General features: G+C 43.1%; 2 protein-coding genes across 2 annotated transcripts in view; both read left to right on the forward strand.

Annotated features, from left to right (window-relative positions):
- The window catches only part of LOC137370060 (protein FAM221B-like), an 88,982-nt gene extending 82,734 nt beyond the window's left edge, over positions 1–6,248 (forward strand). The window contains exon 8 of the mRNA XM_068032135.1: positions 738–6,248. Coding sequence (XP_067888236.1) covers positions 738–922 — 185 coding nt within the window. The 3' untranslated portion in view covers positions 923–6,248. The remainder of the gene's footprint in view (positions 1–737) is intronic.
- Positions 6,249–9,333: 3,085 nt separating this feature from the next.
- The window catches only part of cimip2b (ciliary microtubule inner protein 2B), a 36,017-nt gene continuing 18,154 nt past the window's right edge, over positions 9,334–27,196 (forward strand). The window contains exons 1-4 of the mRNA XM_068032151.1: positions 9,334–9,451; positions 16,645–16,883; positions 18,315–18,490; positions 24,829–24,967. Of these exons, the coding sequence (XP_067888252.1) occupies positions 9,384–9,451; positions 16,645–16,883; positions 18,315–18,490; positions 24,829–24,967 (622 nt within the window). The 5' untranslated portion in view covers positions 9,334–9,383. The remainder of the gene's footprint in view (positions 9,452–16,644; positions 16,884–18,314; positions 18,491–24,828; positions 24,968–27,196) is intronic.

The raw sequence follows: 27,196 nt of genomic DNA on the forward strand, positions 1-27,196 counted from the left end.
TTCACCGTTGCCCTTGCATCCTTATTGTAAACCGTTCCGTGATGTTTTCCTACTGTATCAACGCAAGTTAATGTTGAAAGAATATAAGTTAAATAGAAAAAGTAAATTCCCAAAACTATTTTAATTTGGGCCATGACAGCAAGACCAGGTATAAACTGGTATAAGGCAAATTCAAGACTGGTCCCAGGAAGCTATAATTCAAATAGTGGCTCGTACAGGAATGGTCTTCCAAGTTGGGCATTGGAGGTAAAAACTCATCCAGTGGCCAAATTTTATTCTTTCAATGACCTAGAAATTATGCTGCAGGATATTGAATGGCCTACTCCTACTCTTATTTCTTATGTAGTGTTTGTACAGTACCTCATCCCAGTATAATTGCAAAAAATATATATTTTCCTCTGATGTTTTATGCCCTGCTACATTAAGTGAAAGTTGCCTCCAACATTAGTCACAAGAGTACAGTTTGTTTTAATGATAAGGTCAGTGTAATTTTACAGTTCATGCTGCCAATAGGGAACCTCACCCATCAGCAGTGTGAGGCAGAACTGTAAATGTCTAAAGCCTACAACTCTCCAACCATTAAAATGAATGATCAGAAACACTTGGTCACTAGATGCACAAATTTAGAATTTAAACTGCCAAGCATTCGAAACTTCCCACTGCAAGGTGTGGACTTGTAAAATTAGCCCTAGTATGTTCGTGTATCGTAACTTTTTTTATTATTGAAATGGTTTCAGGTGAAGCTTACTTGCCCTTTGCAGAAATGCCCAACTTACGAAATGCAGTGCTGTCAGGGAATGAGGAGGATGATTCAGCATACCAAGCCATTACTAGCGGTACTGGATCCTATTCCCGTCTCGGACCTTCTTCCAGCTCAGCCAGACCTGCCTTACTACCAGACAGAACGCCAAGAGGGTTTTGACCCAAGAGGGTAATCTGTAATTACCATTTACAGATCTCACTGTCTGAATAAAACTGACATAATCATTTTTGTCTGGTTTTGTCTAAGATCCATATTGTTCATAATTCATAGGAGTTTTTAAAAAACTGATAGCAACGCATGAGAGCAAGCATTTGGAAAGCTGGTACCAAATTAGAAACAGACTGATCATTCCACTGAAAAACATATAGTTGCAAAATACCCACACATTGTGGCATCTAATTGTTTCTTAAATGATTCCAGGGTTTTTGCCTCTGCTACATTATATGGAGGACTGTTCCATATATTGATTACTATTTGTGTGAAGAAGAATTTCCTGACATCAATGCAAAATTTATATTTTACTAGTTTGAACCTGTGTCCTTTTGTCCTATTCACACAATTTTATTTCACATAATATGTTGGTTGATTCCTATATATATAACAATTTTTTAAATTCATTCTTGGGATGTGGGTATCGCTCACAAGACCAGCATATATTGCCCATCCCTAATTGCCCTTGAGAAGGTGGTGGTGATCTGCCTTCTTGAACCGCTGCAGTCTTTGGGGTATAGGTACACCAACAGTGCTATTAGGAAGGGAGTTCCAGGATTTTGACCCAGTGACAGTGAGAGAATGGCGATATAGTTCCAAGTCAGGATGGTGTGTGGCTTGGAGGGGAACTTGGTGGTGTTCCTATGCATCTGCTGCCTTTGCCCTTCTAGGTTATAGAGGTCGCAGGTTTGGAAGGTGCTGTCGAAGGACCCTTGGTGAGTTGCTGCAGTGCATCTTGTATATAGTACACACTGCTGCCACTGTGCATCGGCGGTGGAGGGAGTGAATGTTCAAGGTGGTGAATGGGGTGCCAGTCAAGTGGGCTGCTTTGTCCTGGATGGTGCCGAGCTTCTTGAGTGTTATCGGAGCTGCAACCATCCATCAAGTGGAGAGTATTTCATCACACTCCTGACTTGTGCCTTGTAGATGGTGGACAGGCATTGGGGAGATAGGAGGTGAGTTACTTGTTGCAGAATTTCCAGCTTCTGACCTGCTCTTATAGCCACAGCATTTATGTGGGTGGTCCAGTTCAGTTTTTGGTCAATGGCAACCCCCAGGATGTTGATAGTGGGGGATTCAGTGATGGTAATGCCATTGAACATCAAGGGGAGATGGTTAGATTATCCCTTGTTTGAGATGATCATTGCCTGGCACTTGTGTGATGCAAATGTTACTTGCCACTTATCAGCCCAAGCCTGGATGTTGTCCAGGTCTTGTTGCATGTGGACATGGGCTGCTTCAGTATCTGAGAGGTTACAAATGGTGCTGAACATTGTGCAATCATCAGCGAACATCCCCACTTCTGACCTTGTGATGGTGGGAAGGTCATTGATGAAGCAGCTGAAGAAGGTTGGACCTAGGACACTACCCTGAGGAACTCCTGCAGTGATGTCCTGGACTGAGATCATTGACCTCCAACAAATGCAACCATCTTCCTTGATGCTAGATATGACTCTAACCAGTGGAGAGATCTCCCCTGATACCCATTGACTCCAATTTTGCTGCGGCTCCTTGATGCCATAATCTGTCAAACGCTGCCTTGATGTCACTTTCACCTCACCTCTGGAGTTCAGCTCTTTTGTCCATGTTTGGACCAAGGCTGTAATGAGGTGAATGGCCCTGGCGGAACCCAAACTGTATCAGTGAGCAAGTTATTGCTGAGCAAATGCCGCTTGATAGCACTGTCAATGACACCTTCCAACACTTTACTGATGATCAAGAGTAGACTGATAGGTGGTAATTGGCCGGGTTGGGTTTGTCCTGCTTTTTGTGCTCGGGACGTACCTGGGCAATTTTCCACATTGCTGTGTAGATGCCAGTGTTGTAGCTCCAACTTGGCTCGGGGAATGGCTAGTTCTGGAGCACAAGTCTTCAGTCTTATTGCCGGAATGTTGTCAGGGCCCACAGCCTTTGCAGTATCCAGTGCCGTCAGCCGTTTCTTGATATCACGTGAACTGAATCAGATTGGCTGAAGACTGGCATCTGTGATGCTGGGGACCTCAGGAGGAGGCCAAGATGAATCATCCACTCGGCACTTCTGGCTGAAGATGGATGCACTGATGTGCTGGGCTCCTCCATCATTGAGGATGGGGATATTTGTGGATCCTCCTCCTCCTGTCAGTTGTTTAGTTGTCCACTACAATTCACGACTGGATGTGGCAAGTCTGCAGAGCTTAAATCTGAACAGTTGGTTGTGGGATCGCTTAGCCCTGCTGGTTGCATGCTGCTTCTGCTGTTTGGCATTCAAGTAGTCCTGTGTTGTAGCTTCAATGGCTGATACCTCATTTTTAGGTATGCCTGGTGCTGCTCTTGGCATGCCCTCCTACACTCTTCGTTGAACCAGATTTGGTCCCCTGGCTTGATGGTAATAGTAGAGGGGGGATATGGCGGGCCATGAGGTTACAGATTGTAGTTGAGTACAATTCTGCTGCTGCTGATGGCCTACTAGGCCTCATAGATGCCCAGTTTTGCATTGCTAGATCTGTTCAAAATCTATCCCATTTAGCACGATGGCAGTGTCACACAACACGATGGTGGGTACCCTCAATGTGAAGATGGGACTTTGTCTCCACAAGGACTGTGCTGTGGTCACTCCAATACTGTCATGGACAGGTGCATCTGCGGCAGTTAGATGAGTATGAGGTCAGGTAGGTTTTTCCGTCTTGTTGGTTCCTTCACCACCTGCTGCAGACCCAGTCTAGCAGCTATATCCTTTAGGACTCGGCCTGCTCGGTCAGTAGTGGTGCTACTGAATCACTCTTGGTGATTGATATTGAAGTCCCCCACCCAGAATACATTCTGTGCCTTTGCTACCCTTAGTGCTTCTTCACGGAGAAGCACTGATTTGTCAGCCCAGGGGAGGGTGGGGGGGAGTGGTAGGTGGTAATCAGAAGGAGGTTTCTTTGCCCATGTTTGACCTGATGCCATGAGACTTCATGGGGTCCAGGGTGCCGCCACGTCTGGTGGGTCTGTCTTGCCGGTGGAACAGGACATACCTCGGGATAGTGATGGTGGTGTCTGGGATATTGTCTGCAAGGTATGATTCCAGGAGTATGACTATGTCAGACTAGTCAGTGGGACAGCTCTCCCAATTTTGGCACAAGCCCCCAGTAAAATGGACTTTGCAGGGTCAACAGGGCTGGGTTTGCCATTGTCGTTTCCACTGCCTAGCTCGATGCCGGGTGTCCGTCCGGTTTCATTCCTTTTCTTAGACAGTGGTTTGATACAATTGAATGGCTCTCTTGGCCATTTCAGAGGGCACTTAAGAGTCAACCACATTGCTGTGGGTCTCGAGTCATATGTAGGCCAGACCAGGTAAGGCCTGCAGATTTCCTCCCCGAAAGGACATTAGTGAACCAGATGTGTTTTTACAACTATCAACAATGGTTTCATGGTCACCATTAGACTAGCTTTCAATTCCAGATTTATTAAGTAAATTCAAATGCCACCATTTGCTGTGGTGGGATTTGAACCCATGTCCCCAGAGCATGAGCCTTGGGCTCTGGGTTACTAGTCTAGTTCTGCTCAATGAGACTTCAAGCAACTGAATAGCACATGAGGAAGGCTGGTTTACTTTTTATTTCTAATTTGGTGAAAGCTTTTAAAATACTTACCTTGCACAGGCTCTAAGTGTCTCATGTACTGCTAAACAAAAGGTCACCAAATGAGCTCGCTGTCATTTAGCTAACTGTCTCATCTGGCTAGGTGAAAAGTCAGGTGAGACAGATAATAAGAGCCAACTATTTGGATTACTGAGAAGAAAATTATGGGAATTAGGCAATTAGTATCAGGTGAATACCATTCAGCTTCATCGAACACTTTTTCTTGTGGCTTGATGACAGTTTTGACTTTTTTTGGCCACTGACATGCAGGAATCTACTAAGATGTTTCTGGGTCTTCAAAGCAAACAGCTCAGTTTGCCTGATATGGAGTGTAAACCCTCTCCTGTTGCAGCCCAGAGGGCTTAGGTGTTGGTTGGCAGGGCCAAAGCTGACTCAGGTTCAACCAATAACCCAAATCATGCTAAACTTGCTTACCAGAGAGCACAAGATCTCATCAATTCAAAAGGCAGAACCCCTTTGTACAGACTAAACTACTGTCCAAATTTATTTACAAATAAACTGAATCACATTACTTCCTTCCTCAGCAGATATTCCTCATGAGTACTGGTGGTATGCTACTTATGAGAACGAAAATGGTCTTCTAACCTTGGTGAGATTGTGAAATATAGAAACGTAGGCATAATACAAAACAGCACAATACTCGTCTGAGATGACTGGAAGTAGTCTACTGTTTTCAACCACTAGGCATTCTGAACTCAAATTAAAATTTTGGTATCGCAAATGCTACTTTCATCTTTTCTTGGTTTCTTGAAATAGAGCAGTTTTTTGACGAATCAGATGAATACTCTTATTCCTTGGTACCCCGAAAGCAGTAAAGAGCTGTACTTTGCAAGAGGGGGGTAGAGTTTCTGCTTTGGGCACAATCACCAATCTGGGTGCAAATTGTGTTTCAAGTTGTGCTAGTTTTCCAATGTGAAGTAATGGTTCAAGTTTCCACTGAAAGTCATTTGCATAGTGACAAATGTAAAACCTCCCATGCACCAGCGCAATCAGATACCATTTTAAAATGTAATTGTTGATTGTTTTCACTTGCATTAAAAAATATTCCTTGATGTATTTGAGCATGGTAACCTGGTGCATTTTATTAATACAGCTAAAATTGGGTTTATCGCATAATGTAATCATTTTCATAAGAATGTCTAGTAAACTACTTGTGAGTAACCTGATTTTAAATAACTGACAATGAATTTACAGAACCAGTTACTGGTTTCATTTTTGTACACTAGTCATTTTATTTTAGTAAATTCAATATTTTTAATATTCAGGAACGTTTAAAAGGTGCCTACTAGTGCATAAAAATAGCTTAATTTGAAGAGCCTCCTCAAAGGGACGCAAATGGGGGCAGTTGGGGGAATTCCACCAACTTCATTAATTTGATCTGGAGGCGTGGCCAGTTTTGTGAGGGTTGGGGGCGGAGGGGCACACCTCTAGTGCAGTGTTTTTTAAACCAGCGTAAAAGATCGCGGAAACTCGATTTGCACTGGACATAACTTGCGCTTGAAATTCTTTGATCTTTTACACTGGTCTGGCTGATTTCAAGCCAATTGGGCACCTAGCGGAAACTGTATCCCGAGATGTTACGCGTATGATATGTGGGGCCACAAACCCATACAGAGTTTGATGTGGAAAATCACACAAAATTAAAGATTAGAATTCAGATATGGGACATTTATCTCTGTGATCTTCTTTGATGTTTTTCTTGGCAAGTTCTTTGAAGACTCCACTCATGACACGACCATGATAGACATTTCATATTTCATAAGAACCCCATCACCTCCAAGTTTTCCTCCAAGTCATACACCATCCTGACTTGGACATACATAAACATTCCTTCGTTGTCACTGGGTCAAAATTCTGGAATTCTCTAATTACTAACATTGTGGGAGAATCTTTGAAACAATGGCTGTAGCTGTTCAAAGACCTGCACAACCTCGTTCTCAGAACTGTCATGCAGGCCCCCACCTGCCAAGAGTGAGGCACATATATTTCGCCACATGGACATTAAATTTTAAAATTGTTGCTGGGAAGAAAGAACTTGTTTTTAAAAAAAACACCAGCCCCTTGACTAGAAAGACATTTGCATAGTAACAGACAGTACTTGGAAAGGACAAAGGGGCCACTCCCTGCTCCAAACAGAGAGGAGGGTGGAGTCATAGAGGGAGGGGGGACAGAGCGAGAGAGAGATTAAAGACACATAGAGACAGACAGAGACACACAAAGAGAGAGAAAGACAAAGACATACAGAGACAGAGACCGAGAGAGATACACATAGAGACAGAGAGAGAGAGTGACACACACACAGAGGCAGAGAGATAAAGAGACAGATAGACACAAAGGAAGAGTGACAGAGAGAGCGATCAGGATCACTCCCGACAGATGGAATACCTGGAATACTCTGCATTGCTACATCAAGTGTGTGGGCAAAGATTGTCTACTTGTGCAAGCAAAATCAATGCCAGGTCTCTCACTAAACCAGTGTTCAACATAGTGATGAGAAAGTAATTTAATAAATTGGTCTTCTCATTTAAAGCTTGTTCACAAAAATGCTCATTTTTTTTGTTTTGATTAGAGTAAAATAAATTTCTAATACCTTTACTTAGTCAAAAAGAAAAAGGAAGAATTCATAAGGGCTAGAAGGCTGGGAACAGATGAAGCCCTTGAGGAATATAAAGACAGTAGGAAGGAACTTAAGCAAGGAGTCAGGAGGGCTAAAAGGGGTCATGAAAAGTCATTGGCAAACAGGATTAAGGAGAATCCCAAGGCTTTTTATACGTATATAAAGAGCAAGAGGGTAACCAGGGAAAGGGTTGGCCCACTCAAGGATAGAGGAGGGAATCTATGTGTGGAGCCAGAAGAAATGGGCGAGGTACTAAATGAATACTTTGCACCAGTATTCACCAAAGAGAAGGACTTGGTGGATGATGAGCCTAGGGAAGGGAGTGTAGATATTCTGGGTCATGTCGTTATCAAAAAGGAGGAGGTGTTGGGCATCTTGCAAAGCATTAAGGTAGATAAGTCCCCAGGGCCTGATGGAATCTACCACAGAATACTGAGGGAGGCAAGGGAAGAAATTGCTGGGGCCTTGACAGAAATCTTTGCATCCTCATTGGCTACAGGTGAGGTCCCAGAGGACTGGAGAATAGCCAATGTTGTTCCTTTGTTTAAGAAGGGTAGCAAGGATAATCCTGGAAATTATAGGCTGGTGAGCCTTACATCAGTGGTAGGGAAATTATTAGAGAGGATTCTTCGGGACAGGATTTACTCCCATTTGGAAACAAATGGACATATTAGCGAGAGGCAGCATGGTTTTGTGAAGGGCAGGTCATGTCTCACTAACTTGATTGAGTTTTTTGAGGAAGTGACAAAGATGATTGATGAAGGAAGGGCAGTGTATGTTGCCTATATGGACTTCAGTAAAGCCTTTGACAAGGTCCCTCATGGCAGACTGGTACAAAAGGTGAAGTCACACGGGATCAGAGGTGAGCTGGCAAGATGGATACAGAACTGGCTCCGTCATAAAAGACAGAGGGTAGCAGTGGAAGGGTGCTTTTCTGAATGGAGGGATGTGACTAGTGGTGTTCCGCAGGGATCAGTGCTGGGACCTTTGCTCTTTGTAGTATATATAAATGATTTGGAGGAAAATGTAGCTGGTCTGATGAGTAAGTTTGCGAACGACACAAAGGTTGGTGGAGTTGCGGATAGTGATGAGGATTGTCAGAGGATACAGCAGGATATAGGTCGGTTGGAGACTTGGGCGGAGAAATGACAGATGGAGTTTAATCCGGACAAATGTGAGGTGATGCATTTTGGAAGATCTAATACAGGTGGGAGGTATACAGTAAATGGCAGAACCCTTAGGAGTATTGACAGGCAGAGAGATCTGGGCGTACAGGTCCACAGGTCACTGAAAGTGGCAACGCAGGTGGATAAGGTAGTCAAGAAGGCATACGGCATGCTTGCCTTCATCGGTCGGGGCATAGAGTATAAAAATTCACAAATCATGCTGCAGCTGTACAGAACCTTAGTTCGGCCACATTTAGAATATTGCGTGCAATTCTGGTCCCAGGAAGTATAGAAGGTTTTAGTTTAGGCAGGCATCAAGATCGGCGCAGGTTTGGAGGGCCGAATGGCCTGTTCCTGTGCTGTACTGTTCTTTGTTCTTGTTTGTTCTTTGTTCCAAAATTTGCACATCGGCCCCCTATGTAGGACAGAAATTATAATGTGGCCCCTCACACGAAATGATTGGCCGCCCCTGCTATAGAACAACAACAACTTGCGTCTATAGCACTTTTAAAGTGTAAAATGTTTCAAGGTGCTACTCAAAAAAGTAATCAAATAAAATTCAACACTGAGCCAAAGGAGGAGATATTAGGACAATGACTAAAAGTTTGGTCAAAGAGCTGGGTTTTAAGGAGGGTCTTAAGGAAATTGGTATTAAAAAGAGAGCTGTTCTTGGCTCACAGAATGGCAGAGCATGCTAGTTGGGTTAAATGTCCCTGACTTCCACTGTTGCAATGTATTTTAAGTTGTGCTTTTGGCATGTCCTTGTCATTTGGGATCCCCCTGTCAGTGTGGGATGCCTTTCAGGGACACTCTTGCTCCTTACTCTCTGGAATCTGCTTCTTGCAACAGGCTCAGATGGTGTGCGATGTCCCTGTGGGAAGTGCTTGCCTCCTGAGGGATCCTGATCCCCGCCCTATTGCCAGGCCGGCCCCTGGGGAGCAGCCGCCCAGAACCATCACTGACACTCGGGCACTGTGCTGCGGAGACTCGCCGTTTACTGCAAGATGGCAAACGTCTACCCACCGAAACTGAGCCCGCTGTTGATGACTCGGGAGCCGCACTATATACCCGGGTGAGTGAGTGAACTCAGCCGAGTGCACTGAGTTAGAGAGCGGTCAACAAAACAGCGTAGGAATGCTTTAAATTGTTCTTCATTCCTTGGGCTGAGGACAGACACATAACGACAGATGCGCTTGATTTTGTTTCTTCGTTAAAATGCACCTTTCATCACATTTATCCTTTTAATTCCCAGCAGCAGAAGCGATACTGTGTTTAATGTTCCTATGGCAACTAGTCTGGCAGGACAGAACCGGGAGCAGTCGTTTAAAATACACACACAAACAGATCAAAACAATAAAATCATTCCTTCAATGTTACTCTAAAACTATGGGAATCGGTAAAGCGGCACTGTCCTCAATAACACTGGGGCCTCAGCTTTTCCCTATATTTAGCAATGATTTAGATGAAGGAATAGAGAGTTATATATCCAAGTTTGCTGACTAAACTGGGTTAGGCTAATGGAATGCTCTCAAGGAGGCTGGAATATAAAGGAGTAGAAGTTATGCTACAGTTGTTCCTAAAGGGTTAAATTATGACAACAGTTGCATAGATTAGGCTGGTATTCCCTTGGGTATAGACGATTTAGGGGTGATCTCATTGAGTTGTTTATGATGATTAAATGATTTGATAAGGATGATAGAGATAAGCTATTTCCTTTGTTGGGGGAGTCCAGAATAAGGGGACATAACGTAAAGATTAGAACTAAAACATTCAGAACCTCTTAAAAGGAGAGTAAATTCTGTAGCTTACTTCCCCAAAAAGCTGTTGAAGCTCAGTCAGTTGAAAATTTCAAAACTGAAATTGATAGAATTTTGTTAGGTAAGGGCATTAAGAGATATGAAAGAAGGACTTGCATTTAGATGGCACCATTAACAACCTCACAGGATCACAGAATTGTTACAGTGCAGAAGGAGGCCATTGTGTCTGCACCAGCTCTCCCAATGTGCATTTCACCTGGAGCCACTCCCCTGCCTTCTCCCCATAACCCTGCACATTCTTCATTTTCATATAACTGTCTAATTCCCTTTTGAATGCCTCAATTGAACCTTCTCCACCACAGTCTCAGGCAATGTATTCCAGACCTTAACCACACGATGTGTGAAAAAGATTTTCTTCATGTCATTTTGCTTACCAATTATTTTAATTCTGTGCCCTTGCATTCTCAATCCTTTCATGAGTGGAAACAGTTTCTCCCTATCTACTCTGTCCAAACCTCAGGACATACCTTTGTTATTCATTCATGGGAGGTGCACATCGCTGGCAAGGCCAGCATTTGTTACCCATCCCTAATTGCCCTTGACAACTGAGTGTGCATTGCTCAACCATTTCAGAGGGCAGTTAAGAGTCAACCAAATTGCTGTGGGCCTGCAGTCACATGTAGGTCAGACCAGTTAAGGATGGAAGATTTCCTTCCATAAAGGACATTAGTGAACCAGATGGTTTTTTAAAACAAGCAATGGTGGTTTCATCGCACTATTACTGAGACTAGCTTTCAATTCCAGATTTTTAAAAAAATTAATTAATTGAATTTAAATTCCATCAGCGGCCCTGGTGGGATTTGAACCTGTGTCCCCAGGTCATTAGCCTGGGCCTCTGGATTACTAGTTCAGTGACATTACCACTACATCACCATCTGCCTAGCAAAGTGCTTTACAGCCAATTAAGTACATTTCTAAGTATAGTTACTGTTGTAATGTAGGAACCCAGGTTTGTAGATAGAGTCAAAATACAAATCAGCCATGATCTAATTGAATAGCATAACAGCCTTGAGGGGATGAATTCTTTGTTTCAGAAGGGTAGCAAGGATAATCCAGGAAATTATAGGTCTTACGCCAGTGGTAGGGAAATTATTAGAGAGGATTCTTCGGGACAGGATTTACTCCCATTTGGAAACAAATGGACTTATTCGCGTGAGGCAGCATGGTTTTGTGAACGGGAGGTCGTGTCTCACTAATTTGATTGAGTTTTTTGAGGAAGTGAGGAAGTGACGAAGATGATTGCAAGGGAGATCAGTTTCCTTCAATACAATCATGAGTTGCCTCACAACCCTTCCATTTCATTTGTCATGCCAGATGTATTTTTACATTTTACAGCAAATGAAAAATTTCCCAATACAGTTCGAGGGGTATTATAGTATCATAGCTAATGGTAAGTTCCAAAATAACCCCAATGTGGCTTTAGTTATACTGCATATTTTGCCCCACTGTAATGCAGAAACCATGTTACAGTGACACGAAACATGCAGCATAATTTGTATACTAGATGTAAGCAGACTATTTAATTTAGATAAAGCAATAAAGAAAAAGCACTGACATATATATAGCATTGTTCATCCCCTCAGAACATCCGACAGAACTTTACAACCAATTAACTACTTTTGATATAGTGACAACAGTTTTGTAGGCAAATGCAACAGCTAATTTGCACATAGCAAGATCCTACAAATAGCAAATTAATTTGGGGTGGTGTTGGTTCAAGGATGAATGTTTTGTTGGGCATCATATGAATTCTTTCCACTTCCATGGGATCTTTTATATCCACCTGAGGCTGCAAGCTCTGATTACTTTTTTGTGTTTGAAAGGACAGCTGGAAGCCATAAGAGAGGGCAGTGGGTTTTTTAAAAACTTACCTTAATGTGGAACCAGGAGGAATATAAGTGGACTCATCTTTTAGTTTTTTGAGTGAGCTGAACTTTGCAGATTCTGAACTGATGAGGTATGTCAGTGATAGTACTTAGGCCTCCCCATTCTGATGCATGATGACTCCATATGTAATGGATCATGCCTGGTTTTGGGAATTAATTAATTTAGGCTCCAGAGTCTTTGTTAGGGTAGATTTTACATATTTGCAGCAAGCTACATACCACACACATCTGCACACTCATACCACAGTTATACAGACAGATGTAGAGATGAAAACACTCCAATACAACACACTGTTCATACACGCTAATGCTTAATGTGCCCAACACAAACTAACACGCATACAGGTACACACCTCTCTGTTATATATCACTGATATTTCTAACCTTTCATTTGTCTTAAAAATTTTATTAATGCAAAACATTCTTCACAAAGGCAATTAAACATCAATCTGATGGGAAATAAAAAGCAGAAAATACTGGAAACACTCAACAGGTCAGGCAGCATCTGTGAGAGAAAACAGAGTTAGCGGCCTGGATTTTAGCCCCAGATGTTCGATCCATGAGAACATAAGAAATAGGAGCACAAAGCGGCTATTTGGCCCCTTGAACCTGCTCCATTACTGAATAAGATCATGACTGATCCTTGACCTCAATTCTACTTTCCTGCCTGATCTGCATATCTCCATCAGCAGCAACAGAATTGTACAAAGAACAAAGAACAGTACAGCACAGTAACAGGCCATTTTTAGGTTTGCCTGGTGCTTATCCTTGCTACCCTTCTTAAACAAGGGAACAACATTGGCTATTCTCCAGTCCTCTGGGACCTCACCTGTAGCCAATGAGGATACAAAGATTTCTGTCAAGGCCCCAGCAATTTCTTCCCTTGCCTCCCTCAGTATTCTTGGGTAGATCCCATCAGGCCCCGGGGACTTATCTACCTTAATGCTTTGCAAGACACCCAACACCTCCTCCTTTTTGATAATGAGATGACTGAGACTACCTACACTCCCTTCCCTAGGCTCATCATCCACCAAGTCCTTCTCTTTGGTGAATACTGATGCAAAGTACTCATTTAGTACCTCGCCCATTTCCTCTGTCCTTGAGTGGGTCAACCCTTTCCCTAGTTACCCTCTTGCTCTTTATATATGTATAAAAAGCCTTGGGATTTTCCTTAATCCTGTTTGCCAATGACTTTTCATGACCCCTTTTAGCCCGCCTGACTCCTTGCTTAAGTTCCTTCCTACTGTTTTTATATTCCTCAAGGGATTCATCTGTTCCTAGCCTTCCAGCCCTTACGAATGCTTCCTTTTTCTTTTTGACTCGGTTTTCAACCACAATCTGTAACCTCACAGCCTGGCATATTCCCCACTCTACCATTGCCATCAAGCTAGGGGACCAACCCTGGTTCAATGAAGAGCGCAGGAGGGCATGCCAGGAGCAGCACCTGGCAAACCTAAAAATGAGGTGTCAGCCTGGTGAAGCTACAATCCAGGACTACTTGTATGCCAAACACTGGAAGCAGCATGCGATAGATAGGACTAATAGTGATTCCATAACCAACAGATCATATCTAAGCTGTGCAGTCGTGCCACATCCAGTCATGAATGGTGGTGGACAATTGAACAACTAACAATAAGAGGAGGCTCCACAAATATCCCCATACTCAACGGTGGGGGAGCCCAGCACATCAGTGCAAAAGACATGTCTGAAGCATTTACAACCATCTTCAGCCAGAAGTGTCAAATGGATCCATCTCGGCCTCCTACTGAGGTCCCTGCCAGTCTTCAGCCAATCTGACTCACTCTATGTGACATCAAGAAACGGCTGAAGGCACTGAATACTGCAAAGGCTATGGGCCTTGACAACATTTCGGCAATAGTACTGAAGACTTGTGCTCCAGAACTAGCCGCACCCCTAGCCAAGCTATTCCAGTACAGCTACAACACTGGCATCCACCCGCCAATGTGGAAAATTACCCAGGTATGTCCTGTACACAAAAACCGGACAAATCCAATTTGGCCAATTAACACCCAATCAGTCTACTCTGCTCAGTTTGGATTCTGCCAGGGCCACTCAGCTCCTGACCTCATTACAGCCTTGGTCGAAACATGGACAAAAGAACTGAACTCCACAGGTGAGGTGAGAGTGACTGCCCTTGACATCAAGGCAGCATTTGACCAAGTATGGCATCAAAGAGCCCTAGCAAAACTGGAATCAATGGGAATCAGGGGAAACGTCTCTGCTGGTTTGAGTCACAATGGAAGATGGTTGTGGTTGTTGGAGATCAATCATCTCAGTCCCAGGACATCACTGCAGAAGTTCCTCAGGGTAGTGTCCTAGGCGTAACCATCTTCAGCAGCTTCATCAATGACCTTCCCTCCATCATAAGGTCAGAAGTGGAGATATTTGCTGATGATTGCACCATGTTCAGTACCATTCGTGACTGCACAGATATTGAAGCAGCTCGTGTCCAGATGCAACAAGACCTTGGGCTGATAAGTGACATAACATTCATGCTACACAAGTACCAGGCAAAGACAATTTCAAACAAGGGAGAATCTAACCATCTCCCCTTGATGTTCAATGGCATTACCATCGCTGAATCCCCCACTATCAACATTATGGATGTTACCATTGACCAGAAATTGAACTGGACCAGCCACATACATGCTGTGGTTACAAGAGCAGGTCAGAGGCTGGGAATTCTGCGGCGAGTAACTCACCTCCTGACTCCCCATTGCCTGTCCATCATTTACAAGGCACAAGTCAGGAGTGTGATGGACTCTCCACTTGCCTGGATGAGTGCAGCTCGAGTAACTAGACACCATCCAGGACAAAGCAACCCGCTTGATTGGTACCCCATCCCCACATTCAACATTCACTCCCTCCACCACTGGCACACAGTGGCAGCAGTGTGTACCATCTGCAGGATGCGCTGCAGCAACCCACCAAGGCTCCTTCAACAACACCTTCCAAACTCGCGACCTCTACTATCTAGAAGGACAAGGGCAGCAGATGCATGGGAACACCACCACCTGCAAGTTCCCCTCCAAGCCACACACCATCCTGACTTGGAACAATATCGTCGTTCCTTCACTGTCGCTGGGTCAAAATCTTGGAACTCCCTTCCTAGTAGTGTTGGTGTACCAACACCCCAAAGACTGCAGCAGTTAAAGAAGGCAGCTCACCACCACCTTCTCAAGGGCAATTAGGGATGGGCAATAAAGGCTGGCCTTGTCAGTGACGCCCACATCCCATGAACAAATTTTTTAAAAATCCCTCGATTCCTTTAGAGTTCAAAAATCTATCTATCTCAGCCTTCAATATACTCAATGACTGAGCATCCATAGCCCCCATGATAGAGAATTCCAAAGATTCACAACCCTCTGATGAGTGAAGACATTTTTACTCATCTCAGTCTGAAATGACCATCTCCGTATGCTGAGACTATTCTCCCCATGTTCTTGACTCTCCAGCTAGGGGAAATAACCTCAGAATCAACCTTATCAAGCTTTCTCAGAATCTTCTATGTTTCAATGAGATCATCTGTCATTCATCTAAACTCTGGAGAGTGTTGTCCCATTTTACTCAATCTCTCATAGGGCAACTGTCTCTTCCCTGGAATCAATCCAATGAACTGTGGGAAGGGTTTGGAGGGTGCTGTTTTGAAGTTGGAAGTTTTTAACTGCTCAGCTCCTTCAAATGTTTATTTCTGTGAGATTCCTGCCAACAGGCAGCCAGATTGACAGATTGGAGGTCTGTTGGGCAGGAAGCCTGTAGCACAAGGCCAGAGCCAAGGAGATTGTGGCAGGGGGTGTTGTAGATCATGGGAATCCCGATTGAAGGTGAGAGCCCCAGTTGCAGGGATCCAAGGAGGGGCGGGCGGGGTTGGGAGGTGTCCCAATCACAGGGATTTCCTGATTGCGAGGGGGTTCCAATGGTGGTCAGAGGGTCGGATAGCATTCGGTAGGTCTGATGGTGGCCAGAGGTGGTCCAGTGGCATTGGGGGATGATTCGATGGTGGTCAGGGGAGTCCAATGGAGGGAGTTGGGAGCAGACAGATTGCATTCGGGTTGTTTACTGGGTAGTTGTTGGGCCTTGAGGAAACACACCTGCTCCTCCTGACCCACAAGCAGTTCTGTAAAGGCACTTATATTATGAATTCAGGCTTTCTTGCCTACTTTTACCGTCTGGTTTCCTGATTCCTGAAAAACCTGGCTGACATGAGTTAAAAATAGAATGATTGTTAAAATGAAGGCAGACAGCCTCATTATAATATTTAAATGAGCAACCTGCACCCCTCGAGTGGATTGGTCACCCTCCTCTCATCCTGCCTCCATTAAACACTGAAGTGGGCAGGTTCAAAGTCAGTTGGTCCCTGTTTCAGATTTTTAACCTCTGACACGTCTCCAACCTACCCATTTTTAAGAGTTCAGATTCAGCCCAATGTTTCAGGTTGAAGACCTAATGAGTTCTGTAGTGTAACTATAATGAGGTTTAATTCCCAATAACCATATACATTTTTTCTGAAAAATAATTGCTGCTCTGTGATATCTTTGTAGATATGCTGGTTATTGTCCTCAGTATAAATACAATGTTGGGCAATGCTATGGCAAGCTGACTTCTAAGCTGCTCACAGATCCTGGAATAGCACGTTCTGAACAATTACTTCTCCAGCCAAGCCAGTATGAAGAACCCATCAATAATATGGGAACTGAGCAACATCGAAATCTGCTTCAGAGTCATAAAGTCAGCAGGAAAGGCCAAAAACTGACTGACTTCATGGTCTCCGGATACACTGGTTGGTTACCTACTCTATTTTGATAAAGGAAGCTCATTTTAATTGGCGTAATTCTTCAAGCAAATGTAATCACTAATGCAGGAAACAACTAACTGTATAACTTTACAACAAACTAGCTTTACAAGTAAATAAATGAATTAATAGTGTACCTGTATGTTTTTGTCATCAACTTAAGGATAGACTGGGTGAGTGAAGAATGTGACAGAAGTAAAGTCATCCAGCTTACCTTCACATTTGCAAGCCCAGGGTCACTGGCAAAACTGTACTCCCTATCAACGTGAAAGCTTTCTCCCCATGCAGGATCATTCGGTTTGAATATATTCAATTATATTTCTTTAAATGCCATCAACCACCAAATCCCAGCTCGACATAACTTCAGCAATATTTGATTGAGTTTTATATTTCCATTCAATTCATAAACATATATATTAAGTCCTGTTAAAGTAGAATATCCTTACTATCATTGGTTTACTCTAAATAAGATGCACTCCCCGATGGAGAGAGAGGGACAATCAGTAAATGCCATTGTGGTCCATTCTTGCTTGCCTCAGAAAAAGTAGTCACCAAGCAGCATTGGCAGAAGCTTGGGAGTATGACACACCCATAACATGTCAGCCAAGAAATGATGGGGGCAAGGTAGGCCAATGGCACCGCAGTTAAAATCGCCTCTGAAAACTCACCGCCTCGTTCCCACTCCATTCACACTCACTGCTGTTTTAACTGAGCGCTTTGTTTAGGCTGCTATGACATCTGCATAGCTCAGAATCAATCTCATTAATATGTGCGAATCGAAGTCCTGTGTTATCATTCGAGCCCTGAATATATCTTGACCACTGACTGAGCAGAGCACCTGCTGTGACTGCCCCGTGGAGGCCATAAAATATAATATTTAACCTTAGCTTTGTGAGGACAGAAAGAGCAGAAGTGCTCCTCCAAGCCTCGCAAGTCTCTGCTGCCCTGAGATCCTCCATCTTCCCACCTATGAGACTCTGCCAATGTGGCATAACTGAATGCCAGAGAGCGGCCTCTGGGCCACTTCGTCTTCCTCTGCTGGCAGCTAGCCAGCTGTCTCTTTACACCCATTTCAGGATGTATATGAAACCCACCTGTGCCTAAAATTCATTTTGTTGGTAAGGTTTAATGCTTGCCTCCATCCACATGAAACACTCTCCCAGTTAAAATATCCCCCCTCTAAATAGAGTGTCTGACACACGAGTGGAAGTGATTTATAAGAAAGGATTTAAAATGAGGAGTGATTAAGGGAAATTGTCTACAGTAAAAATGATGATATAAGCCATAGTTTATTATGATATGATTATATGATTATTTTATTCTTTCATATTTTAGGTGCTTTAATAATACTGTACATATCAGCAATTTATACTGAACTTTAGCTAATATATGCTTTTTCTCTCTCATATTTGAAAATAGGTTTTGTTCCCAGAAAGAAAATCTATTTTTCAAAAACCTACAGAGAAACCTGTGCAGATGCTGTTGCAGATTTTGAGAGAGAACAGCTTAAGATTGCCTCACAAAAACAGGAGATGGAATTGATAAATGCATTACAAACTGGGAAAATCAGGGCACAGACAGAGCAAGAGAAGAAAGTAACAGCATCTCCGCTCATTACTATCTGCTTGAACAGAGTGCATACATTCTTGTTATACTGTAGATGCTGTACTTTGACACCAAAGAAAAACCCGTTTCTTTTATTTTTCCCCTTCCTCTTTCCCACATACTCTCCGCCACTGCATCCTGCCTCCACACTGCTGACCACAGGCTTCGGAGCCCTACAACTCAGAAAACCATGAAGTTTTAACTCCCTCTCATGAGCTCCTGCAAGGTTTCATAGAATCATAGAAAGTTTAAGGCACAGAAAGAAGCCAATTGGCTCATCGTGTCTGTGCCGGGCGACAAACGAACCACCCATTCTGATCCTACCTTCCAGCATTTGGTCCGTAGCCCTGCAGATTACGGCACTTGAGGTGCATATTCAGACTCTTTTTGAATGAGTTGAGGGTCTCTGCCTCAACTACCCTTTCAGCCAGTGAGTTCCAAACCCCCACCACTCTCTGGGTGAATAAGTTTTTCCTCATCTCCTGGTACAGGTACTGACTTTTCCCCCAAACTGTGCTAGCATGCAGTACAAACAGAAAATTAGCGCAAAACTATCAGGGACTTCTGTGAAGAGACTTCACTGCAATGACATATTTGCTAATCTTCTCTACACTGAACTAATTTAGCAATTAATGTGAATTAATACCACCTCAACCCCCAAGGCTAAAACGGGCTACACTTTTTTTACCCCCATAATTTTCAAGCTATCTTCGTTAGTTTCTCGACATCGCCACAGATTGGTTTGGTGTTGTTATTTAGTCAACCTACCCAGAGCCAGGTTTGGGCAATAGAAATGGAATTATAGAGATTGGGATGTTAAATTGGTGCCTCTTGGTCAGCAGTAACACTATTATAATGTTGTTGCTGAATTTTCTTTATTCCTGGAATAATTTGAATTAGATTTTTTGAAACAATTCTTCACAAGCTTTAAAGTAATCTTTGATGTACTTAAATATTGAATGTAATTGCTGTGGAATATCATACAGGGCATTATCAGAGGTGACAGAGCAGGTGATTGGTGATAATTGCAGAAGGGGCAGAAAGAGAATAGGAAATTTTAGGAATAAAAAAGGCCATTTGGTTCAAGAAGCCTACCCCTTCCTAATTGTGCATAAACTGAAGACAATTCCAAATGGCACCTGACCAACACTGTATAACTGCAGTAGTATTTCCTTATATATTCAATACATCTTTCTGTTCAAACCAAACATTCCATTAGCCTATTTGACCACCGTTTTTAATGACTATATACCTGGCCTCCTAATTAATTTGTTCATCTATACCCAACATCCCCAGTCTTTGAAAATCCATTCATCCTGCACCATCTACTACCTCAGTAACCTGTCACAGAACCTGATGAGCACCGGAAAATTATAATTAATGTATCCCCACTTTGTTCACCTATCTATTTTAATACTTTGGAGTGAAAACCATCTAATGGTATTTGCCCAGCCTTTATCCTGTTAGTTTATCCATTATAATTTTTCTGTTTATATTAATGTTTGTTGGTGCTTCACATTCATTAATCTTTAGTCTTCCCAGTACCTCTGGAATTTCTCCTGTTTTTACACAATGAAAACCAAAGCAAATATATATTTAGCAGTCTCTCAGATCCTTACTGTTTACTACTATTGTGCCTACATTTCTTTTAAATTAAAAAGCCTCCCATTATTTTCGAGATATCCTTATTACCAGCTGCAATTTCTTCATACTTTCTTTTTGCCCAGCATATTATTTTCTTGACTTCAATTTGCTTTTTATAATCCTTCCAGTCTTCATTCTGGCCTGTTCTTTATTTTCGCATCCTCTCCTGTCTCGCATATCCTGGGATAAATTTCAATGTGGGGAATGAATTGCTCCAAGGTATCTTGCTGATGAATGTAAATACCATTCTCTGTGGCACTCCTTGTATACATCACATGACTCCAACACTGTGCATCTATTCCATAATTGTAGATTCTCAACAAGTTCCTGTGTCTTTTCTTTCTGTCTGCACTTTGTCTCTATCTGTGAGGTTACCATTTTCTGGAATGTTTTAAAATGCAATAACCCTTCATAAACACATTTTACAGAATAAGACATAAATAATTTGCATTTATGTAGCACCTTTCACATCCTCAGGATATCCCAGAGCAGTTGGGTTAAATTATGAGTTTAATTTGGGTTAAATTAAATTATGAGTACAGGGGGAATAAATATGATTTGTATGCCCATTAATTTAAAAGGTTGAGGGGTGATCTAATTGAGTGACAGGTGCCTGGGATTTTCAATTGCCTGTGGGGTCGAGAAGGGTTGCGGGCACAATTTGAAAATCCTATTCCTGGAGGACGGAACTGGATCTCGCTGCCTTCGGAATGCCAAGGCAATTTTATTTTTTAGAGATACTGCACTGAAACAGGCCCTTCGGCCCACCGAGTCTGTGCCGACCATCAACCACCCATTTATACTAATCCTACACTAATCCCATATTCCTACCACATCCCCCTACCACCTACCTATACTAGGGGCAATTTATAATGGCCAATTTACCTATCAACCTGCAAGTTTTTGGCTGTGGGAGGAAACCAGAGCACCCGGCGGAAACGCACGCGGTTCACAGGGAGAACTTGTAAACTCCGCACAGGCAGTACCCAGAATTGAACCCGGGTCGCTGGAGCTGTGAGGTTGCGGTGCTAACCACTGCGCCACTATGCCGCCCAATTTCTGATAAAGGAGCAGACAATGCACTCCTTGGATTCCTATGGTTCTTGGTTGTACCTTCCCTACTGCCACCATCTCCATACATTGCAACTTAGATTGAGAACTTTCATATAGGATATCTCAGACACAAATGACAACACAATATTGGAATATCAACACACCTGGTACTCATCTCCAACCTGAGACACGTTGGCTGCCACCTTGCAGCATGGCCTAATGGCCTTTCAGAAAGGTAAGACGTGAACTGAATAAATGAGTAAAGGAATATCTTAGAAGAGGTATTTAGAGAGAGTGTGAGGTAAGCTGAAATGAACAGAGACAGGTGTTAGAAGATGAGAGTTGGAGAGAAATAACAAGGGATTAATTTGAAAACATGAACAAAGGGAAAAGTGTGAGATGCAGTAAAAGGGAGACAGACAAGAAAATAGGACCACAGAGACAGAAACAATGGGATCATTACAAGAACAAAAAGACTTCTTTTTAGAATTTTCTTGGTAAGCAACTCCATGGCAACTCAACTTGTATTATCTTATTAACAAGTAAACGTAAGACATCTGATAAAATACATAATGTCATGGCGATAAGGGAAACCTGGCTCAAAAAAGGGCAGGACTGGATACTAAATGCTCCTGGATACAAGATATTCAGGAAAGATAGGAAAGGAAAGAAAGGAGGAGGGGTAGCAGCATTGATTAGGGTGAACATTACAGTGCTGGGGAGAGAAGATGTCCTAGAGGGGTCAAGGACAGAATCTATTTGGTTTGAGCTAAGAAACAATAGGGGTGCCATTACACTGTTGGGTGTAGACTATAAGCCACCCACCAGTGGGAAAGATATAGAGGAACAAATTTGCAAGGAAATTATAGGGAGGTGCAAGAATTATAGAGTAGTTATAATGGGGGTCTTTAATTATCCAAATATAAACTGGGATGGTAATAGTAAAAAGGGCAGAGAGGGGAAGAGTTTATGAAGTGTGCCTAGGAGCATGTTCTAGATCAGCATATTTCTGGCCCAACGAGGAATGAAGGGAGGGCGGGAAGGGGGGAAATGGGGAACCCACTCACCCCTAATGAACAGCCCATTAAGCTTCTTGAGGAGCTTGTTAACAGGCTGGGGAGGGCGAGAAGGCAATTTTAAAAGCTGACATCACCGAACCCGAACAAGTCTCGTGCACAGCTGTCAGGTTCAAAGCAGGCTGAGGTTAAAGTTTTTTTTATTGATGAGGAATAATTTCAGGGGCAGGGATCTTCCACCAGTTCATGCACTTTACCTTCCATTTAGCTTTTTGGCCACTTCTGTGCCCGTTGAGGCTGCTGGCCCTCTGAGGGGTGCCTGCTCTCTCCTGAAAGGCAGTGGCAGGCCCCATCATTGCTGCCACCTGCCTTTGCCACTCATGCTGTGCAGGCAGTTCCTGGTGATGCTTGGTGCCGCTAATTGGGCACCGAGCTCGCCTCCAGCCCAGTTAGGGCATTTACATATAAAGATAGCATCACATGAGCAACACAGTTGTAGCACGAGTCGGGATCCGGAAATTATCCGGGCGTTGGGTTTTGACCCCAATTTGAAAATCAAGCCCAGGGTCTCAGTTTAATGTTCTATTTAAAAACACATTTCCAACAATGCAGCGCTCCCTCAGTACTTCATTTAATTGTCAGTTTTGACAAGTTCTGTTCTGAAGAGTGTTTTAAGCCTTCAATCTTCTGACTCAGAGGCAAGATAGTTATTACTGAACTAAGCTGATGTTAGGTCACAACTACCTTGTAACCTGCCTTCATTGGATGCTCAGCCTACTCTCAACACTTAACTAGAGCTCAGACCAAAATCTGTCTTTAGGCCAATCTCACTCAGATGTTCTCACAGCTCACTCAGTGTTTTGCACAGATGTTCCATTTAATTCATATTCCCAATGGTTCCTTGTTCTTTCACCAATTTTAATTCATTAAGTTTAATTTGTCATCTAATGATCCAATCTTTACTGTATCTGGTTGCAATTTCAAACATTATTTCTTCTATCTCCCATTTTATTGTCTGCAGGATTTTAATTTTAAAACCCTCATATGAGGCTGAATTTTACAGGCCCCCCCAACGTCTGGGGTGGGGGCCGGGAAATGCCTCCGGGAGAGGCCTGCCAAGGGCCTTGACACCAGGATGGCCCGGCCTAATATTGCCGGTGGTGGCGGCGAGGCCTCATAGTGGCAGCCCCTCCCCCCACCGGCTGCTTGCCAATGGGAGCCCAATTTAAATATGTAAATTAATTTAAATAAACTAATTGAGTACCTTTACACTCCTGTCGTCTGTCCCGGTGCAATATTCATGCCGGTGGCCGGCACTCCCGCACCTTCACATCCCTTCCGGGGATCCAAGGCGGAACACGTGGGGAGAGGGGAGCAGGTAGGTTTTTCAGTGTGGGCTGGGGGGGAGCGATGTCGGAGTCATATCATTGGTGTAGGGGATGGTGGGAAGGGTTGGAGTGTAAAGTTTATGAACTTTGGGGGGGGAGGTCAGGTGCACAAGGTGTTTTGGGGGAAGAGGGCAGGCAATTAATGCTATGATTATTGCAGGGGGGTGGGATAGGGGCACGATGAATTTATTTAATTTTTAAAAATCAATTTTACGTCAATGTGTCTTTAAATATTTAAATGTAATGATAGGGCTCGAAGACCTTTAAAAATGGTGTCATGCCTGCGCAAAGGCAGCGACACCATTGCCGGGAACGGACAGCCCGCCACTTCACGTCATCAGGGTGGGCGGTCCACCCCAGCTACTTAAATGAGCCGCTGCGTTTAATATCGCGGCGACTCGGCGGGCACATAAATTTCAGTCCATTATAAACAGCAGGGGTATCAAGACTAACCTCCTTGGCCACCACACTCATAACTTGTTACCAGCCAAAAAATTCTTATTTATGGATACCCTCACATTCCAATTTTTGATTCAATTTTCCATCCAGCTCTCTATTTTACCACATTAAATGATTAGTCACTAATCTCCAATGCGGAATGCTATCAAAAGCATTTGGAAAATCTGAGTTTATCAGATCCACCACTGCATCAGTAAAGAGATAAGAATAAAATTTTGAGTGAAGGAAAGTTTCTATTTGAAGCATTAACCTGACTTTGCTCTGTACAGAAGTTGATTGACCTGGCGTGTATTTCCAGTATTTTCTGGTTCTGTTTCATATTTACAGCATTTCTGATTTCTTTTTAACGCCCACTGCATTCCATTTGTTCACCATGGCAGTAATAAAAGCTCCAGCCAGTTCCTTAATCATGATTTCCCCTTCCTGAATCCACTCTGACTGTTCTTTAACAAGCTTTGCCTTCCCAGGTGTTTCCCCACTACAACCTTTAAAATAGTTTTTAACAAGATTATCCTTGAAACCTGATATTAAAGCTTGATAGGTTTCTAGATATGCCTTCTGACCTTTTAAATAATTGAACTGTTTCCACTTTTCACTTCTCAGCAATCACTCCCAAATTTAGTGAACTTTTATTATCTTTAGAAACTGGTGCATACATTGGCTGGAGGCTAAGGGTTTGTTTGCTTTAAGAACATTAAAACATAGTTCTCCTAGTCTTCCTTTAATGGGGTTTGTTCTGGGAACTAATATTTTCTTCTTTCTTCTCAGCTCTTAACAGTCAATTACAGGACACCTCTTAAAGCAATTACTACCAATCCTGTTCCGTATTACTTATCACATTCTTACAAAGTACTGACCTCTCCATACTTCATGGAAAATGAAGACCCTGATAAACATTTTATTTCGGGTGAGTATGAGAGGTTCAGATTTGCTCATTTGTGAATGTAGTTAGAAGTATTTGTATTAGTATTGATTTGCTTAATGCTTAGGATTGAAGTAGCATTGGATTTTTTTAGAAGCTGTCCTGATAACTTATTGGATAAAAGTGCTTGAAAATCTCAGGTAGAAGCCATGGGCTATGTTAATTGGTCTGAGACAGGGGTATTGTAGGGACAGTACATTAGTACATTTAGCCTCAGTATCGCTGAAATTTCTAACTCTTTTACAACTTTCCCCTTGCACCCTCCTCTCAGAAATTCAACTTCCAGGCTGGAGGGATTGAACTATCATGGGAACTGTTGTAATTTTTAATGTATTGTGTTGTTTGTCTTTCTCTCTCTTCTGCGTCTGTCTCTTTTCTCTTCTGCTTCTCTTCCCTTAACTCAATTTTTGCTTCTCTCGATATCTTTTACTTTCCCTTCAGGTAAGAGGGTCAGTGTCCGCTTGGATTAAAAATTGGCTTAAGGACAGAGAACAGTGAGTCATGGTAAATGGTTGTTTTTCAAACTGGAGGATAGTAGATAGTGGTGTTCCCCAAGGTTCATTGCTGGGATCACTGTTTTTAGATATATATAAGTTACTTGGATATTGGAATACAGAGTAAAATTTCAAAATTTGCCAATGATACCAAACTTGGAGGTGTGGCAGACAGTGAGGATGATACCAATTGAATGCAACAGGACATAGATAGGCTAAGCAGAATGGGCAGACAGTTAGCAGATGGATCTTAATACAGAGAAATGTGAGGTGATGCATTTTGGCAAAAGGGTTAGGGAGAGGCAATATAGATATAATGGCACAGTTTTAAAGAGTGTTCAGGAACAGAGGGACCTGGGGGTGCTTGTGTATTGATCTTTGGAGGTGGCAGGACATATTGAGAGAATGGTTAGTAAAACATATGGGATCTGGGCTTCATAATTAGAGGCATTGAGTACAAAAGCAGGGAAGTCATGCTGAACCTTTATAAAGCTCTGGTTAGGCCACAACTAGAATATTGCATCCACTTCTGGTTACCACACTTTAGAAAGAGTTGAGGGTCCTTGAGAGGGTGCAGAGGAGATTTACCAGAATGGTTCCAGGAATGAGGGATTTTAGCTACAGGGTTAGGTTGGAGAAACTGAGGTTGTTCTCCTTGGAGCAAAGGAGATTGAGGGGAGATTTGATAGAGGTGTACAAGATTATGACAGGTTTATATAAGGTAGACAAAGAAAAGCTGTACATATTAGCTGATGGTACAAGAACTACAGGATACAAATTGAAGGTTTTGGGCAAGAGATGCAGGGGGGATGTGAGGAAGAATGTTTTTACACAGCAAGTGTAATGACCTGGAACTCGCTGCCTACGAGGGTGATGAAAGCAGATGTGATGAATGATTTCAATAGTAAATTGGATGGGCACTTCAAGAAAATAAACGTGCAGGGCTACAGGAATAGAGTAGGGGAATGATTGGATTGTTCTACAGTGATGGCACAGTGGCGCAGTGGTTAGCACCGCAGCCTCACAGCTCCAGCGACCCGGGTTCAATTCTGGGTACTGCCTGTGCGGAGTTTGCAAGTTCTCCCTGTGACCACGTGGGTTTACACTGGGTGCTCCGGTTTCCTCCCACAGCCAAAGACTTACAGGTTAATAGGTAAATTGGCCATTATAAATTGCCCCTAGTATAGGTAGGGGAATTGAGGGAAGGTGGGGATGTGGTAGGAATATGGGATTAATGTAGGTTTAGTATAAATGGGTAGTTGATGGTCGGCACAGACTCGGTGGGCCGAAGGGCCTGTTTCAGTGCTGTATCTCTAAATATAAATAAGAGAGCTGGCATGGACCCAATGGTCTGAATGGCCTCCTTGTGTGCCATTATGACTCAATGGGTGTGATTTGGCAGGAACAGGAGCCACAATGGCTGCAGGGTGGATTTGGAGTGGTGGGTTGCAGGTAAAATGTCATGCCCAGCGGTTCCCTACCCATCCCCTCTCCCAATCACTCAGGCTTACTCCATTTTCATGGAACCTACCCTTTACCCTTCCCACCACCCATTCCCTTCACTTTCAACACTCCCCTATCTCTTCCCCATTGTAGTTCCTGCTTAACCCTGTAACTTAGACTTTCCCTTGGCCTGGTGTCACTCGCCTCAGCCTTACTCTTCCATCCATTCCCATGCATTACCATTCCTTTCTCACAGATGGCTGGTGAGAGGCACATG

The sequence above is a fragment of the Heterodontus francisci genome, chromosome 1, assembly GCF_036365525.1.
Source record: "Heterodontus francisci isolate sHetFra1 chromosome 1, sHetFra1.hap1, whole genome shotgun sequence".
NCBI classification, from domain to species: domain Eukaryota; kingdom Metazoa; phylum Chordata; class Chondrichthyes; order Heterodontiformes; family Heterodontidae; genus Heterodontus; species Heterodontus francisci.